General features: G+C 38.5%; 2 protein-coding genes across 3 annotated transcripts; both read left to right on the top strand.

Moving 5' to 3' along the window:
- Positions 1-1,340: 1,340 nt before the first annotated feature.
- On the top strand, positions 1,341-4,794 carry LOC119777724 (brain mitochondrial carrier protein 1-like; the record flags this gene model as incomplete). The annotated part of the gene is made up of 3 exons (XM_038276722.1): positions 1,341-1,511; positions 1,580-1,793; positions 3,445-4,794. Coding segments are annotated over 3 exons (427 nt in total), but the record flags the coding sequence as incomplete, so codon positions are not given.
- Positions 4,795-10,096: 5,302 nt separating this feature from the next.
- On the top strand, positions 10,097-15,727 carry btg4 (B-cell translocation gene 4). Of its 2 annotated transcripts, none has more exons than XM_038276714.1 (4): positions 10,097-10,308; positions 13,657-13,794; positions 14,866-15,124; positions 15,270-15,727. In XM_038276714.1, the coding sequence occupies exons 1-4, from the start codon at positions 10,136-10,138 to the stop codon at positions 15,465-15,467; spliced, it is 768 nt and encodes a 255-aa protein (XP_038132642.1). In that variant the 5' UTR covers positions 10,097-10,135; the 3' UTR covers positions 15,468-15,727. The 2 variants fall into 2 exon arrangements, with proteins under 2 accessions (XP_038132642.1, XP_038132641.1); XM_038276713.1 differs by having other exon boundaries at positions 15,267-15,727.
- The last annotated feature ends 1,457 nt before the right edge of the window (positions 15,728-17,184 follow it).

The following is a 17,184-nucleotide window of genomic DNA, read 5'->3' as shown; positions in this document are numbered from 1 at the left end:
CAAAATAAAAGCCTCTTCCTTATACACACTCATACATTCTGGCATATTGCTCATAGCCATTTGTAATTTCATCACTGCAATGGCTCTGAGCATGCGGGCGGAGCCCGCCATTGGTGATTTCATCACTGCAATGGCTCTTAGAAGGCGGGCGAAGCCCGCTAATGGTGATTTCATCACTGCAATGGCTCTTAGCAGGCGGGCGGAGCCCGCCATTGGTGATTTTTTTCATCGCTGCAAGGGCTCCTAGCAGGCGGGCGGAGCCCGCCAACTGCGCTTTACCCACTGCGGTTCAATATGGACAACCCATATTACCCTTGTGCATCATATGCTGTGCACGTCTATTTCCCAGATTTCAGCACAAGTGGCACACAGCTCTCTTTGCCCATGACCTAGCCCTCTTTCCTTCCCTCAGCAGCCCTCAAAGGCGTAAGCAGTTGGTCTGGGGAGCCTCAATGTAACTTGCCAGGGCCGTATTGGCCCAGTTACCCAGATGGGCAGTAGGTGGCCCCCCTCAAAATTTCTTTAGAAATTTTCTAGTTATTATTATTATTATACCAGTTTTCACAGGTAAAAGTGCTTCACAGTAAAAATGTAAAACAACAAAACAATGTAAAATACATTTATATCAACATTTTAAAAACAAAAGGAAATGTAGAAACAAAGCCATAAAAACCAAACGTCTGATTAAAAGCCTGCTTGAATAGCAGCGTCTTCAGTTGCTTTTTAATAGAATCAGCAGAATTCATCCACAGCCTGGGATGAAGCGCCCCCCCCTGGATTTAACGCTCTAACCATGTTTGGCCCAGTAAGCTCAGAGTGTGGAGGAACTTCACTGGCAGGCCTCTGAAAGTAAGAACAAGGATTCTGAACTGGAAACCAGTGCTGCTATTACTGGTGTCATCTGCTTTCTTTTGTTCATGTGAGTTCAGAGCAGATTTCTGGTAGATCTTCTTCCTGCTCAAACACGTAAAAAGATTTGCAATAGTCAAACAGTGAGGAGATAAAAGCGTGAATAATCATTTCCATTCGACCACCAGTGGCCTGAATGTGGAATATTCCTCAGCTTAAAGTAACGGTTGCTGATTGTTTAGAGCGGTTCTCCAGGACATTGCTGAATCGAACACCTGAGCTGCTGAGGCTCGGCTCAACAGCAATATGTTGCTTTCTTGAAGGGATTTCACTTTCAGGGGCGATTAGAGATAAGATATGTTGTTATGCCCAAAACTAAGATCAAAATTCTGGTCTCAGACGTAAATAAAAGGAAATAAATTTTGGGTTAAAATGTTGGAGTTTGGTTGATTTTCTTCTAATTTCTTTCTGTTACTGATTGACTTTATCAGTGTAGTCATTCTGAGATACATTCTTAGATTTGTTCTTCTTCCTCAGGGTGTCATCCCCACCGCACAGCGGGCAGCCATTGTGGTCGGAGTTGAACTTCCTGTCTATGACATCACAAAAAAGCACCTCCTTCGCTCCGGCCTGATGGGAGACACCATTTTAGCACATTTCATGTACGTCTCTATTCTCTGATATTTTATTTTATTTTTTAGGTGAATTAATTCCTACATGTTTTACTCAGTTCCAGTTTCACGTGCGGGCTGGCGGGGGCGCTGGCCTCCAACCCTGTGGATGTGGTCCGCACCCGTATGATGAACCAGCGGGTTTTATCCGGGAGCCCCATGTATAAAGGAACGCTGGATGGTCTGATGCAGACATGGAGGAACGAGGGATTCTTTGCTCTATATAAGGGATTTTGGCCAAACTGGCTGCGACTCGGTCCCTGGAACATCATCGTATCCTTTAAACACTAAAACATCCTTCTGTTGTTATCAGCGTTTAGTCTGTAGAGACTGTCAGGACTAAAGGTCCATCTGTACGTCACGTTTTTTATTTTATCTTTATTGATTCATTTACAAAACATAGTCCTCTACATGGGAGGTCTTCAGCAGGTCTACAGAGGGACTGCATGGGGTTCCCACTGATTGAAATGTCTTTAAATCCACATTAACATGAATCCAACAGACTGCAGTAAACAGATAAATGGAGGCAGAAGATGTCTTTCAGTCATCAATGCTCACATTCAGCGACACACATCAAGCTGGGCACCGTTTCATTCACAACACCTGTCCCATCAACCAGGAAGCAGAAATACTTTTAATAATCCCAGGGAGGGATTACTTTAGTTACATTACTCCATCTGTAATAGAGTGACTGTTGGACCAGTTTGATAGAACACTATTTGATAAAATATATAATCAGGGGGTCCCCGCTCCGTCTCACCATCTGTTTGGGTCCTTTTTTTCCTGAATTCAGCAGTCAAGTGAGACACATTGCAAATGGAATAATTTACATTTAAAATAAGAATAAAAGAACTGCAGTCTCTTATTTTAAGTGCATTTAAATCTAATTATCTTATTTTAATGGTAAAAATGCTCGTTTCATCTCAATCATCTTATTTTCCAACTCAAATTAAGGGTAAATAAACTTATTTTATGCAGGTTTCCACAGGTCATTAAAGTCATTAAATTGTTTTTTAAATTTAAAGCCTTAATTGGCATTAAAAAAATTTAAACGAGATTATTGTGACATTTAAAATGCTTTATTAAAAAAAAAAGTTTATTAAAACAATATCATCAGATATATTGCGATATATTTGGTCGTAATTGCTTCCGATTGATCGTAAAGCTTTATGTTCTGAAAAGAGGCTCAACGTGGAGAAAAAGCCAGAGAATGGAGATATTGCTCATAAAAAAAAAAATGGCTGGAAAGCGAGGAATTGGGGACATTGCTGCAGCCTGTCGACGGTAAAGATGACCAAGGATTTTACCGTGTTTATTTATACGAGATTCAAGGGGAGTTGTTGATTCTAACAGCATTAAAAACATTAAATTATAGTTACTCATTCCTGTATAAATCCTGTTTAACAAATGTTTAATAAATTATTTTCAGAGCGTTTTGCTGTTTTCAGCTGAGCAGCAGAAAAGGAAACCATCAGACCTACAGAGGCTCACAGTAAATTCATCTGATTAATTTAACCTTTAGAAAAATGTTTAAAGTAGAGAAATTAGCCTCCTCTAAGAGACAATCATACCTTTATCTAGAAAATGTCCATTATTCCTCTTGTTAAAAACCTTTTTTTTTTTCATTTTTAGCACAGTTTTCTATATTGTAAATTGATCATGTAAACATCAGGCTTTAAATACGATATAATTAGGAAATATGCTCCTAATACATTCCAATTTTTTTATTATTTTTTTATTTTGCATCATGGTAGCTGGGACTCCAGAACAGATCTAGATCAACTAGATCCTTGATCACACCCATCCCCTCTGTCCAGGTTAGATGACTATTTGCTAGTAAAATGAAGGATAATTCTCAGAAATATTTATTGTCTAATTCCTGGCAGGCTTCTCTTTCAAAGCGTTTTCCTTAACAGGAGTCCAGTTCTTCATCACGTTCGAGCAGCTGAAGAAGCTCCCGTTTTAACGGGGGGGGGGGATGTTGGTCTGCTGGACTTTATGTGGAGTTTATGGTCACCAGCAAAGAAGGAACCTGCCAGTCCGCCTGCACTCGCATCCAGTCCTGTTTTTACTCTCCATCTGTGCTTTCACTCCATTTCAGTTGCTCTCCATCATGGCGGACGCTCCTCTGGCAGCTAAAGCTTTCGGAACGATGGAGACCAGATAGGTCACTGGGTTCCTTTACAGCTGAGAAATATCAAACATTATTATTACAGGTTTGTTTTTATCTGTTGAAATGAATGTTTTCTTTATTTATTCAAACATCATGATGGTGTGTGACGCGGCTGCACAGGGAAAATGGAAAATAATATTTTTAGCCAAGGTGTTCATTTAACAGATGAATGACAGGCTGGCTTTTATCAGCTTCCCTGACTGACATGAAAACATCTCAGATTCTTTGTGAAAAGATGATCAAGTTCAGAAGGTAAAGTTAGAGAATCCACCTATGGGAAGATATTTACCCCTAAAACCTTTTAGGGACATTTTGAGAAGCTCTAATTCTGAGCCAAAGTCTCCTCAGAGAACCAACAGACGGATCAGAGTAGCTTTCTTTTAAAGAAGTTTATTTATTTCATTTTGCCCCAGAGACGTGCTTCTCTGTATTTATTCATCGCCGCCATGCAGCACCTGCTGCAGCAGATCCTGTAAACATCTGGACAGGCCTTCTTCCTCTGAATCAGCTGTTTTCAGTCTGTCGCTCTACTTTGTGCCAAAACTGCGATTCATTGAATGCATTAAGCAGACCAGATTTAATTATTTGATTTCTTTTTTTTTTTTAAAGGTCCAAAGTTGTTACACCTAAATATTCATATTCTGGATTACCAAACATGATTCAATATCAGGTGTTATTTTATTTAAAGGTTTTTCATAAATCTGAGGTAGCTAACATTTAAAAATGATCTAAGGGATCCTGATCAACTGTTTCTTAATTAGCACTTTAATTTAAGATAAAACTTCTCCTTCATTCCCGTCTAAACCAATAAAAAAAAAAAAAGATTTTCTAAATGTAAAAGATGTCCTCTACTGGAGACCAAAGTGCTCCCAGTTTGCCAGCCGCAGCTGCTGTTCTAGTTGGAGGATTTCTATACTTTTCTAATGTTTACAACAATTAAAATTTGGCTGCTTAGATCCGTTCTTCATGTGAAACATGCAGACGGCCTTGGTGTGAAACCTGAGGAGCTTCAATCATCAGTCTAACGATGGTAAAGTTATTTTTAAAACTACAGCTTAGAAGCTTTATTCCTCATTTTTTTTAAGAATTGGGAATATTTTGAAGTTTACTGATGAATCATCTGAAGAAAGACTTGAACATTTCCAAATAAAATGTTTGCAGGAATTAAAATAGTCAAATTACAATCTGAGGCTAAATGTCTCCTATACTTTTTATTTTATTTTAAACTATGTTCTTCAGTGAAAGAAAAGTGGTTCTATGTCTAATATCTACTAGCATAGAAACACCGCTGTCTGTTTTAGGTTCAATGAAATGGAAATTAGATGAAAGTCAAAGTATTCTCAAATTATTATACAAGAGATTAAATCATTTTCCCATAGAATAAAATACTTTAATACAAAGAACATATTTTGATTGTCCTCAATAAATGGTGTTTTCTAGATTAATTTTTTTTGACAGTTGTGACCTTTTTTTTTTTTAGATTCTGGTGTGACTGTGTTTCAGTTTGTTGAATCACGTTTTACAAAAATCAGGTTTGCGTTTTCGTTTCACAGCATGTGTGAGTTTACGGGTTCCTTAGAGAAGGAAGTGATGATGATGATGATGATGTTTGGTGAGGTAGACATTTGAAGCACCTTCTCCTCGGGGTTCTTAAAAGTTCTCCAGTTTTTGTTGCTGTAGAATCAAAGCCTGACTGAGCCTCTCGGACCGTCTGTTTACCGTCTGCAACACTGAACTATCACTTCTTTTTGTAATTTCTACTGGGAGTTGTTGGGATTCTTGTCATTTGCTTGTTTATGTACTGCTGTTGATGATGCAGGGATGTAGGTGCATCGGGATTGGTTGTTTTAAAAAACATAATGAAACTGAATAAATGTAGAAGAAGTGGCCGTTCTATCAGCTGATGCACAGAACCAAACATCTTTAGAAAGTAGTGAACTGTCCAAAGAAAAGTGCACTTTAACGTCACTTTTTCAGCAAAGTGTAAGTCAGCCGGTTAGAAGGCTATGCCCATAGAAGGCATAGAAGGCATAGAAGGCAGTCATAGAAGGCTATGACTGGTTCATTTGAAAATGAACCAGTCAAAATGTTTCTGTTGCATGAAATGAAGTAAATGGATTCATATGATTTAAAACTCTCTAAATAATCAGTTTTTAACCCGATAAAACAATCTGTTTCACAGCATGTAGCTATTGGCAGCTTTGCACAATGTGATTGGAAAAAAGTTGACTTATTTTCAATATATTGTGATTGTGTTATTAGAAGAGACGTTTCCTTTTAATTTCACTTAGATAAACTCAGAGGTCAAAATCTTCCAGGAATCAAAATGGGAAATAATTTGACCTCATTTATACCTGAAAGTTAACGTTTAGAATTTTTTATTTATTTATTGGACTAAACGTAATATTTCAGTAATAAAATGAAATTCACAGGCTGATTCAGTTGATCTTTCAAACACAAGATGCTTCCTTAGTCATAATGTGGCCAAAACAACATATTTCACTTTTTAATATGTGAGTCTTATTTAAAGAAATAAACAAATAAAAACCTAAACGATGTTGCTTTGTGTTTAATGATTGAGTTTAGCATCTGAAATAAATGTAGTTTAGAATAATTTTGTGACTCAGTGACTTTCACCTGTATGATGCCATATTTTAAAATAATTATTAGGGTTTGTGTTTAATCTGCTGCATGCTTTGAACTCAGGGTTCACTAAAATGCTCTAAAGTTTCTGCTGCCATCAGATATATTTCTGAACTTGCGCAATGAACCAGTTTGCACACAGTGGATGTGTTGGATGTCCGTCATATAAGTGGGAAATGTCTTTAGTATTCTGCTGCTGGTAAAGAAAAGCTTTTCATTTTGTCAAAACTGGTTGAACAAAGCTGTTCTATCAGGAGAAGATCTAATTAGGAGGTTAAATCTGAGAGGATGGGCCTTATCACACCTATTTATCCCGTTTCTTCATGTTTAACTTGAATATTTTCTCTAAATCTGCAGCAGCTTCCAGAAAATGTTACAGATGGTTGCATTTCCAAACCTCACCACTAGATGTCCTCCTTTTGCAAAGTCCTGGAGGAAAAAACTAAGAAATCTGAATAAAGTTTGTATTTGGAGACAATTAAAGCCTCACTTTGATTCTCCTCTAGATATTTGTTTTTCAGATGCTTTGTGATATTTTCCCTTTGTAAATACTTGAAATCTTCTGTCTGCTAAATAAAAACGGCTGCTGTTAGGAAATAGCGCAAATAATAATAATAATCATGCTTGTTTTATATCTATGAATTCACCTGTTTTTTTATTTTTGGGAGAATATTTATAAAAGTAATTTTCCTCCTTACATGTGACTTCCTCCATGATTCATACATTAATATCTCAATCCTTTCCCCCTGAAACTTTTTCCACAGTTTAGAGGATTTATTTTTACCAATCTGCAAACCAAAGCATTCAACACGTAAAGCACGTTCTGAAATATCTGCTTCTTCTGGTTAAATGTTTCCTTCAAATGTCTGAATTATTCACAGCAGTGAATTAATAAAGCAGTTAAATTCAGAGCTATCTTTATTCATACATTTCACTCCATGAATGTTTATACTACAGCTTTTATCTTCATTCTTTAAATAAATGACCTGATCTGAATGTTGATGCTTGTCTGTTTTTCAGAAAACAAACTTGTATATTTTAGATTTTTTTTTTTTTTTGTAAGTAAGAAGGAAAACAGGCAGAACTGGAACAGCTTTTAGAAACTGAGCAGCAGAATGTTGAAGAACAACATCAGGAGACTTTATGAGGCAGCAGAAGAAGCAATGGCTGTGAGGGATGATGGTCATCAGTGAAATCCTTTCCCAAACGTTACTTGAAGATCACTAATGACTCACTGAACAGTCACTGAAGCAAGGCAGACTTTAATATTCTCAATTAGGTCAGAGATTTTCACAATAAGAGACACTCGCTTATATTGTAACTGCTGAGGTTTGGAGTCAGATTTAGGGAACTCAGAGACTTCTTGAACTTGAAAATGGCGGATAGAAAAATAGTTTCTTAAAGGAAAAGTCTGTCATATTCAGAATTCAAACTTCTGAAAGTTCTTTAAATATGAAATTATTACTGTTCAATAAATGATCAGTGTGTTTTTATTTAACCTCTTATAAATCCACCTCGTTCTGGGTAATCCTCGTCTCTTCTGCATACCCAAATGGAAAAGCAAATAACTTATGAACTGTAAGCCAAAATTACAATGTGCAATACATTATTTGAAAGCGAACATACTCTACTTTCCCAATATATAAATTAAAATTGGATGACTAGAACACAGACCAACCTGCATCAGTTAAAATATGACTCAAAGGTTTTTTGTTTTTTTATTCTCTGAAATGATAGGTCTTTTTTTAACCGCACAAATAAAGACATTCTTGAGAAAAAGTAGGTTTCATTGTATTATATTTGTTCTACATCATATCAACATCTACATCAAGCTATAACAGTTCCAGAGCTGTGGGGCTTTGAACTTTTGATGTCAGCTTGGAGCGGCGCTCAATGGCTCCACCTGCTGGTAAAACGTTTACCGGTGGAATTTTATGCGTTCTGAGTTATTACCCCCACTTAAGACCAACTGGGTTTTAAGAGGTTAAGAGTAATGTGAATGTGCTTTACTGGAGGCATCCATGTTTGTCAAAGAACACTACTGCCACCTACTGGTTAGTGACATTGTCACGGTGCGGTATCGGCTGTTGATCAAGTCCCAGTGCTGTATCTGGTGTTTGTCACAACGCGCTATTATCCAAGTCATCTTGAAAACATTCTTCTTCCAAATGTTGGCTACATATTACGGGTTTTTTCTCTGAGCAGAAGTTCGATGGCAAATCCTCCCTCTTCAAGTTGGCGATCCAACGACCAACCCGTCCGTGGAGGATCAGGAATCAGAAAGGTGGAATAACTCTTTGTTTCACTTTTACCCGATGTATTCCAGCATCCAGCTGCCATGCACGTGGGCATTGTCAGTTTCACTATAGCTCTGGTGAATTTCAATGGTGAAGTCCTCTGGAAATCTTCAATAATTGTTGTTGATTGCAGATGTGTCTAGTAGTTCCCATTGATTTAGCTTGGAAAGCGGGGAGAATGGCGCTAGGCTTACCGCACCGTGACGTCACTGCTGGAAGATGGCAGGGGGGAGGGGCTACTATATTTGGGCAAAAATTGGCCGCTCCCAGACTCAGTGATCACAATGAAAATTTGTTATTTTGCTCTTTTACTGATTAACGCTAAATTAATTAAATCAATGTGAATGTATTAGTTTTAGATTTAAATAATGATTCATTGATTATTCCTCGCTGACCGACTTTTCCACTAATAGTTCAAATTGAATCCATAGTAAAGTTTCAAGGCCTAATCCTGTGTTCACCAACACTCACATAAAGGTCCTCCCTTACTTTAATAAACCAGAGGGAATGGAGGCCCCTGAGGGGGCCCCGCTCCCTGGCGAAAGCCCCGGCCGGGCCCTGCGGGGCAGCCCCCAGGAATCCACCTCCGAACACCGAGCACCACCAGTCTGGTCTGACTGCTTATTAGGTTCAGTGGGTTGATTAATTTTCTACATGAGAAAGGCTGATTTTAATTGGTTAATACATTTTTATTTGAAAACTATTTCATGTTTTTATTCAGTATAACTAAATAAATACAACCGGCCATTATAAAAGACTGTCCTTACAAACTGAATTATTCTATGCAAGGCCCTAATCTGTAACTTTTTCATCATTCTGCTTCATTCTATCTCTATTCTCCCTCCCTGCAGAATCTGTTAGTTCAATTCTATTCAGTTTATTTCTATAGCTCCAATTCACATCATGTCATCTCAGGTCACTTTCCAGTTCACCAGATCATCCAGTCAGATTGATTCAAAGTTTTCTATCTAAGGAAAACCAGCTGATTGCATCGACTCATTGACTCTTCAGCAATCCCTCACACTAAGCATGCTTGTAGCAACAGTTACAATTACTGTTTAAAGTGGAAAAGCAGCTTTAAGGGGAAACAAATTTAAAATGCAACAGAAAATCTTGATTTGGGCTAAAAGAGCTGGAACATTTCAGCACTAAAGTGAGAGCCTCATTTCTAACGCTGCTAGAGGTCATCAATCCAACCAGCTTCAGGTGTGCCGTGATGTCACACAGGTGAGTTGTGTTTCCATTAAACCAACAGAACCGTTTCTTTAGTGTTAAGGTGAAAGCACTGCTGCTCTAAAACATCTCTTTAGGGATTTATTATGTCCAGAACTCAGCAAATATGTTTGCTTGAGTTTTCTCTTTGTCCTGTGAATTTTATTTTTCTGTTTCTTTAAAAGTAGGATCATCCTACAAGTTTTTTTTTTTTTAGATCTGTTTTTTTTTCTTTTTTTATTTGACTGAAAAGGATTAATTGTGTATTTAAGCTAAAGGGTGTAAAAGACATGAAAGAGGAAATAGCTGCAGCGGTTTTCTTCACAACCCGACTGGTAAAAAGATACGGCAGTCTGGGCGCTGACAGCAGGGAACGTTTCGCTGCTGCTCTCACTGCCGTTCTGTTTGAGAACTACAAGAATCACTGGCATCCAGGTGCGCCGACCAGAGGACAGGCCTACAGGTGAGCATCTGAGCCATGAAGCAGGATCAGCAGCTGAGAGAAAATAACTGCTTCAATCCTGAGCAGGAAATATGCAGCTGCAAACTAACTTAAACAAGTTTAGGATTGTTAATTTCTGGGTTAATATTTAGTTCCTCTGCATTTCTAATCCTTTAATTGTTCTGCAGCTTTAAACAATGACTGTAAAATCTATAGAACATTATCAGAAAATCTGCCTTTTAACCAGGATTAAATGGTAAGAAATGAAACTTGATAACTCATTTATGTAAATCCCTTTATTGTCCCACACTGGAGAAATTCCCTCTCTGCATTTAACCCCTCCCCTTGGGGAGCAGAGGGCTGCCATTGTGCGGCGCCTAGGGGGCAGTGTGGGGTTAAGGGTCATGCTCAGGAAGTGGAGGCTTTTTTTTTTTTTTTTTTTCAATAATTGCACACTTTACAACAATATAAACATTCGTCTCCATTGAGAAAATATTACACTGTGCAGTATCCAACATTGCTGGTTTTTTTTACAAAAAAAACAAAAATGAAAATCCTCACATTTTACCAGGGAAAGTACAAATTTACAAAAAGATATTAAATTGTTTACACACATTTACAGTTTTTGTTGCCTTTTGATTAAGAGAATACTTAATGGTGTTGACATATTGCTTGACCTCATTGTTAAAAGCAATAAATGATATTTTGGAATGCGTAAACTTACATTTATGAATGTAGAATTTTGCCAAGAGAATAATCAGATTAATAATGAAAGTTCCATTTGGTCTAGTCTTAGTACTGTTGAGGTCATAAAGTCCAAAAAGGACATCCTTCCAGAATAACTTAGTCTTTCTCAATTTTTTCTGCAATCAACTTACAAATGTCAGACCAGAGATTTTGGACAAAAGAGCAAAGCCAAAACAAATGGCTTACTGTTTCAACACTCGTAGAACAAAAAGTGCACAGTACATCAATGTCTTTTTATAAAAATTTTTGACCATATGATCATTAGACGGGTAAAACTTATGAATTATTTTAAATGATATTTCTTTAATTTTGTTGGTCAGCAAATATCGGTTGGGTAAGAGCCAGACCTTCTTCCAGTCAATGTTTTGCACAAATTTATTCCAGTATGGAATCACATATGGAACTGTAATGAAGTCTGCTTTGAACAGGAATCTAATTATTTTAAATGATATTTCTTTAATTTTGTTGGTCAGCAAATATCGGTTGGGTAAGAGCCAGACCTTCTTCCAGTCAATGTTTTGCACAAATTTATTCCAGTATGGAATCACATATGGAACTGTAATGAAGTCTGCTTTGAACAGGAATCTAATTATTTTAAATGATATTTCTTTAATTTTGTTGGTCAGCAAATATCGGTTGGGTAAGAGCCAGACCTTCTTCCAGTCAATGTTTTGCACAAATTTATTCCAGTATGGAATCACATATGGAACTGTAATGAAGTCTGCTTTGAACAGGAATCTAATTATTTTATTGTTCTTACCATTATTACGGAAGTGGAGGCTGTTGGGATGAGCTGGGTACTAGGAACCTTCTCAGAGGGCAGAGCGCTGCTCTGACCACTGGGCCATCAGTCCTCTGGCCTTTAGGATGGGAGGTTCCAGGTCCTGTTGGTGTTTGTTTTTAGTTTGTTAGTCGAAATGAAAACTCTGGTCAAACTAATATTTCTGTAAAGTCGTACTCATATGCTTTAACAAGAATGTTCCTTAAAGAATAAGATTTAACCTAATTCAAATGGGTCCATGTATGTTCTCGTATGTTAAAACAAAACAAACCTCATTCTAGGGAAATGCTGAAACAATCGAGGGGGTTATGGTTTCTTTCATTTTAGTTTTTTTGTTGTTTTGTTTTTAGGATCTCAATTTCCCTTTATTTCAGTCAAAGCATTGCATTTACATCTTTGGCATTTTGCACAATGCATCAAAAACCTCTGGATTAGGCATCATCTACAGTTTATTTTGTCTTAATGATTTTTTTGTCTTTCTCAAGATGCTGCTGCAGTCATGGCCTTTAAGACTGAATTTTCTGCAAGATTAAAAAAAAAAAAAAAAAAAAAAAAAACTACAACCGCTGCTGGTTGCTATGCAACCTCTACTGTTCATCAGAAAATGGTTCATCAACTTTATCAGGTTGTCATGAAGTGAACTGTGACATGAGGCAGAATAGAATTAGTTAAATGTATTTTCTTTGAACGACTGAAAACTAAAGTGTGACTAAATATGTAAATTAAGGTGAATGTAGACGACCAGAAGAATGGCGGGTCTGTGAATTTTCTGCTTATTGGACTCCTGTTCAGTAACCTGACAACAGCCAGATGCATGTCTCGCTCCGCTTAGCTCCACTCACATGTGAGTGGAGCTAAGCGGAGCGAGACATGCATCTGGCTGTTGTCAGGTTACCTGTTCAGTGCCTGGTTGCTGTGTGTTTGGGTCCTAAAGGCTGATCTTTAGGAGGTTAATATTAACGCATTTGACTCCAATATCGCCTGGTTAGCGTAGCTCTACAGAGCTTTCCTAGATGCTGAAGAAGCAGCTCAGCCATTTGATTTAGGTGTAGCCTCGGGTATCCCATGATTCATTGCGAGTCCAAGCAAGCCAGCTGGTAAAAGCTACTTGGCGCCAAACAGTGGTGAAAATTGGAAGTTCAGTTTAATATAATCCAGTCAGTGAATAGTTCCGTCTGAGATGAATGAAAATAGTTGTTTTAATGGTTATAGAGTCAGATATGTGGCGGTAATGTTTGATTTATCTAAAGGTTTTAATCTGTTACTGTGTAAATGGATTTGGCTGTAATTTAAGGACAGATTCTAATAGATCTGCAGGGTGGGGGGGGGACTATAAATCTGATAGGATTAAAAAAAAATGTATTGCGGTTTTGCACAATATGCTGAACCCCCTTTTTTTGGGGGGGGGTTTAATATTAGATTTACTTTCTACCCCTCTTATATCATTTTATTTGTTCATGCTCTGATGGGTGGCACCTCATTCTCATTAAGTTTTGAAAAGTTTTATATTCATACTTTTCCTGCTTTGTGTGTCAACCCTCACGGTTGCTAAGCGACAGAGCCTACGGTGGTAAAAGCCAGGGAAGGGTAGACCTGTTTGAATTCACAGCCAAAGCGGTTTCCGGAAGGATCCAGTCCAGGTAGACCGCGTCCTTGGAGGATCCAGTCCATGAATTCGATTTCCCCCTTAGTGAGGGACGCATTTCAAATTAATCACCAAAGTGGTTCTATTTGATGTTTCATAAATGTGAACTTATTATAAAGTTGTGTTAAATATTAAAAGCTGTTCAGTGTAAAACTGTGATCATGTGGATAAATCTGGTGTTGATGACGGGTTCCAGGTGTCTTCGTATGAATCGTGTTCAGCTGAAGGACCCGGTGCTGCAGCAGGCCTGTGAGCGGAGCGCGGTGCGGTACGAGGACCTGGGCCTGCCTCTGGAGATCACCGTGTGGGTCGACCCAGGAGAGGTTTCATGCAGGTCTGTTCACCTGATGATCTGCTGCTTAACCTTCAGTTTGTGCCGCAGCTTAACTGTTAGACTTGACTTTAATCTTTACTTTCAGTCATACCTTCAATGTGCGTTTCCAGTCTATTCTAGAACTGTTTCATGTTCAGCACTTTACACCCTGATGTGAAATCTGCTTGGCCCAGTTCTCCTGACCAGTAAAGACACCATGATGGACTGACCTGATGTTCTGGTAACCCTCCGGTTACAAACTACCGCCTCTATCCTACCCCACTTAGTTACAAGCATGGATGAAATGCAGATTTCAGAAGGGGGGGGGGCACAAGTGTTTTTTATTTATTTTTTTTATATCTGTAACTTCAGCATGTTTGGCCGTCCAATCACAGACCAGACTCTTTGACCAATCAGATGTTTGTAAAGTGAGCTTCTCAGGAGTGACAGCCAATCACACGAGGACAGACAGAGCCAATCAGGAGCTTGTGGGCGGGCTAAACTCAGAAGCAGGCTTCAGTTTGAGCTGTGGTTTTCCACATGGTCCTAGTGCTCGACGCATGTCAATGTAGCCTAACATTGTTTTTGGACAGTAAGAAGTGCAGCGAACATCCAAAGAAAAAATCCCAAAAACAATTCACTGGACTTCGCTTCCAAGTTTGAAGACGTTTCTCTTCCCATCCAGGATCTCTTCATTTCCCTTTTTCAGTACAGTTAAAGTTTTGCTTTTACAACTTTGGCATTTTGCATGATGCATCATCTACAGTTTTTCCTCAATGATGGCTCATGGCCTTTAAGACTGGAGGAAAAAAAACAAAAAAAAACAAACCACTGCTGGTTGTAGTTTTCTGTCCCAAAAGAAAAAATGATGTCCAGGGTTAGAAGTACTCAATGCTTTTTGTACTTCTTTCCATGGCGGAAAGCGAAGGCAGGAGATTGTGGTTATGCACCATTCAGCAGGAGACCAGCCACTGTTAAACAACAGGATAAGCAAAGCCTGTGACCCGTAACGCCATAACTCTACAATAACTAGTGATTGGGGATTAATGGCGGCTCTGGCTGTTTTTGATCTTTTCGTATTTGTTCTTAAAGGTACGGTGAGCACAGCGCTCCGTTCTGCGTCTCTGTGTTGGACAGTCGGCGAGATGGGGAATTTTCTCGTCGAATCCAGGATGCTGTGGAGCGAGCCAGCCTGGACGTCCAGTCAGGAAGTTCTTCTGATGAAGACGACTGGGTCCTGGACAAGAGTATGAGCAGCAACAGCAGCCGCACCTCAGCGGGTCCCTGCCCTCCGTCCAGCATTGAACCCAAAACCATCCCGACTGTCAGCAACCCCAACAGCGTCTACCGGGTGTGTTGATTACAGGAAACTCGTCCTGAACAAAATTCCCAACTTGTTTCTCATCTAGACTTCCTTTCCAGTTCTTCTTAAAATGCTTTAATGTTTTGGTGGAAAGTTTTAGACTCGAGTAACTTTTGTTTCCACTTGTCAGCAGTTCAGCGAGTTTTCTCCAGGAGCTCCACAGACCTGGCTGAGGGAGAAGAAAGGTTTTCCTGCTGATTCCTTCTCCTCTGCAGGATATCCAGCGTCTCAGTTCTCCAACCAGAAAGGCTTTAAATCTTATCGGACCACATTTACCTTTGCAGGCCCCCGTGTTGATAAATACCACTGGATCTGCAAATCCCGATCTTAAAATAGGCTTTGCCTTCCTAACTTAGTACTCTAATCCTTTAAACTAAACTGAAGATTAACTTGGTTTCTGTGCACTTGTCAAAATGTTAAATCGGTTAATTTGAATTGGTTTAATTGATGATTTAAAAATATTTTGCTGTTTAAGCAGGTTTTAATGAAACTTCCCCTATTTTAATCTTATCCTTTCTGTGTTTTTAACTGCCATTAAATCAAGTGTGAATAAAGTGAGAATCAAATGTCGTTGAAAAGAAATAAATTTATTCGTGCCGCCTCTTTAACTTGTTTGGTTTTTATTTTATTTAAGCCTTGCATCTGTTTAGCAACCTGTTCCTGTCAGGACATTGTGGTTTGAAATATTTTTTATTTTTCTAAATGGAGCATTAGCAGGTTTCATTTATTCATGTCGATCAAATTGAAGGAACGACCCCCAAATCAATAATACTGGCTGCAAATTCAGTGGTTGATGCAGTGAAAAACTGTTCTGCAGTCGGTTTATGTCAGAGTCTCTTGGACGTGTTCTACATGTGGAATAAATCTTGAGGGATGCAGAAAAGTATTTTAAAAGCTAATATTACCCCCAAAAATAAACTAGCAAGGTTTGTTTGCAACAGGAAAATGGTTGCCATGCCGACAGAATTACAAAGTCGTTTCTGATTTCACTAAACTGTCCCTCAGTGTGTTTAAAATGACCGGAGACCTGTCCAGAGTTTGATCAACATTGCAAGGGTGACCAGGTTTAGAGGATGGTTGAAAGTTATTTCCAGATCAGTTAAAACTTGGAGTTCCAGTTTTGTATTTTTGTAGAAAGCATGCATGGCCAGTTCATTTGGGCTATTTGCTCTTTTAGAATCTAAAGTAGTTCAATTTGCATTTGCCTTCATATTTGATCCAGCATTTCCTCTCTGCAGCCCCCGGGGCAGGTGGGATAGTTTTCTACTGGCTTCATGGGATCCAGAATTGGTTAAACATGTTTGCCTAAATGTTGCAAGTTTCCTAATTATTTAGAAATCTGTATTTCAGCGACTTCAAGAAACAAAAAGCTGCTGAGGTCGGGCCGTTTGTCTGACGCGCTCGTTAAAAGGAATCCACTGAGATCAGTTTGGTGCTGATGTGAACTTTATTCACATCAAAGGTATAAACAACGTATCCAAAATGTAACTTGTAAAAAAACGTAGATTACAGGGATTTTTGCTTTGCAGTCCAAAAATACAGCATTCCTCTCTCTACCAGTGACGTTTCCATGGGCGAGTAAAACAGCCAATTACAGAACTCCCAAATCTAACTGATCCATTCCCCTACAAAGAACAAAAAACTATAATGGCTATAAATTCAGACATCAAAGTATCTTTTCATTTATGGCTCCTACACAGTGCTTTGAATCATTAATTCAAAAATCCTTCATATTTTTTCCCTATTTTTCTGTCGGCTGGAATCTAGAGAGCAAACCCAGGAAGGCAAACATCCACAGACTTTTTATCATTTTGCATTTCAAGTATTTAAACATGGCTCACTGCCTCAGTTTTCATAAGCTGTGATAGATGAGATATCTGAAACGTTATCGGCCTACGGTTTACTATTAGCTAGAGCTAACGCCATCAGGAATCAAAAATCAGATAAATGATGTTAAATTTGCAGAGAAGCATCTCCGTAACACATCCTGAGAAAATATCCTGAATATTACCATAAACAGCAGATTCTTTTCAGCCGCTCAACTCTCC

This window comes from Cyprinodon tularosa, unplaced genomic scaffold (genome assembly GCF_016077235.1).
Source record: "Cyprinodon tularosa strain WSP-4 unplaced genomic scaffold, ASM1607723v1 ctg1264, whole genome shotgun sequence".
Taxonomy (NCBI): Eukaryota; Metazoa; Chordata; class Actinopteri; order Cyprinodontiformes; family Cyprinodontidae; genus Cyprinodon; species Cyprinodon tularosa.
This window is presented reverse-complemented; position numbering and strand designations above follow the sequence as displayed.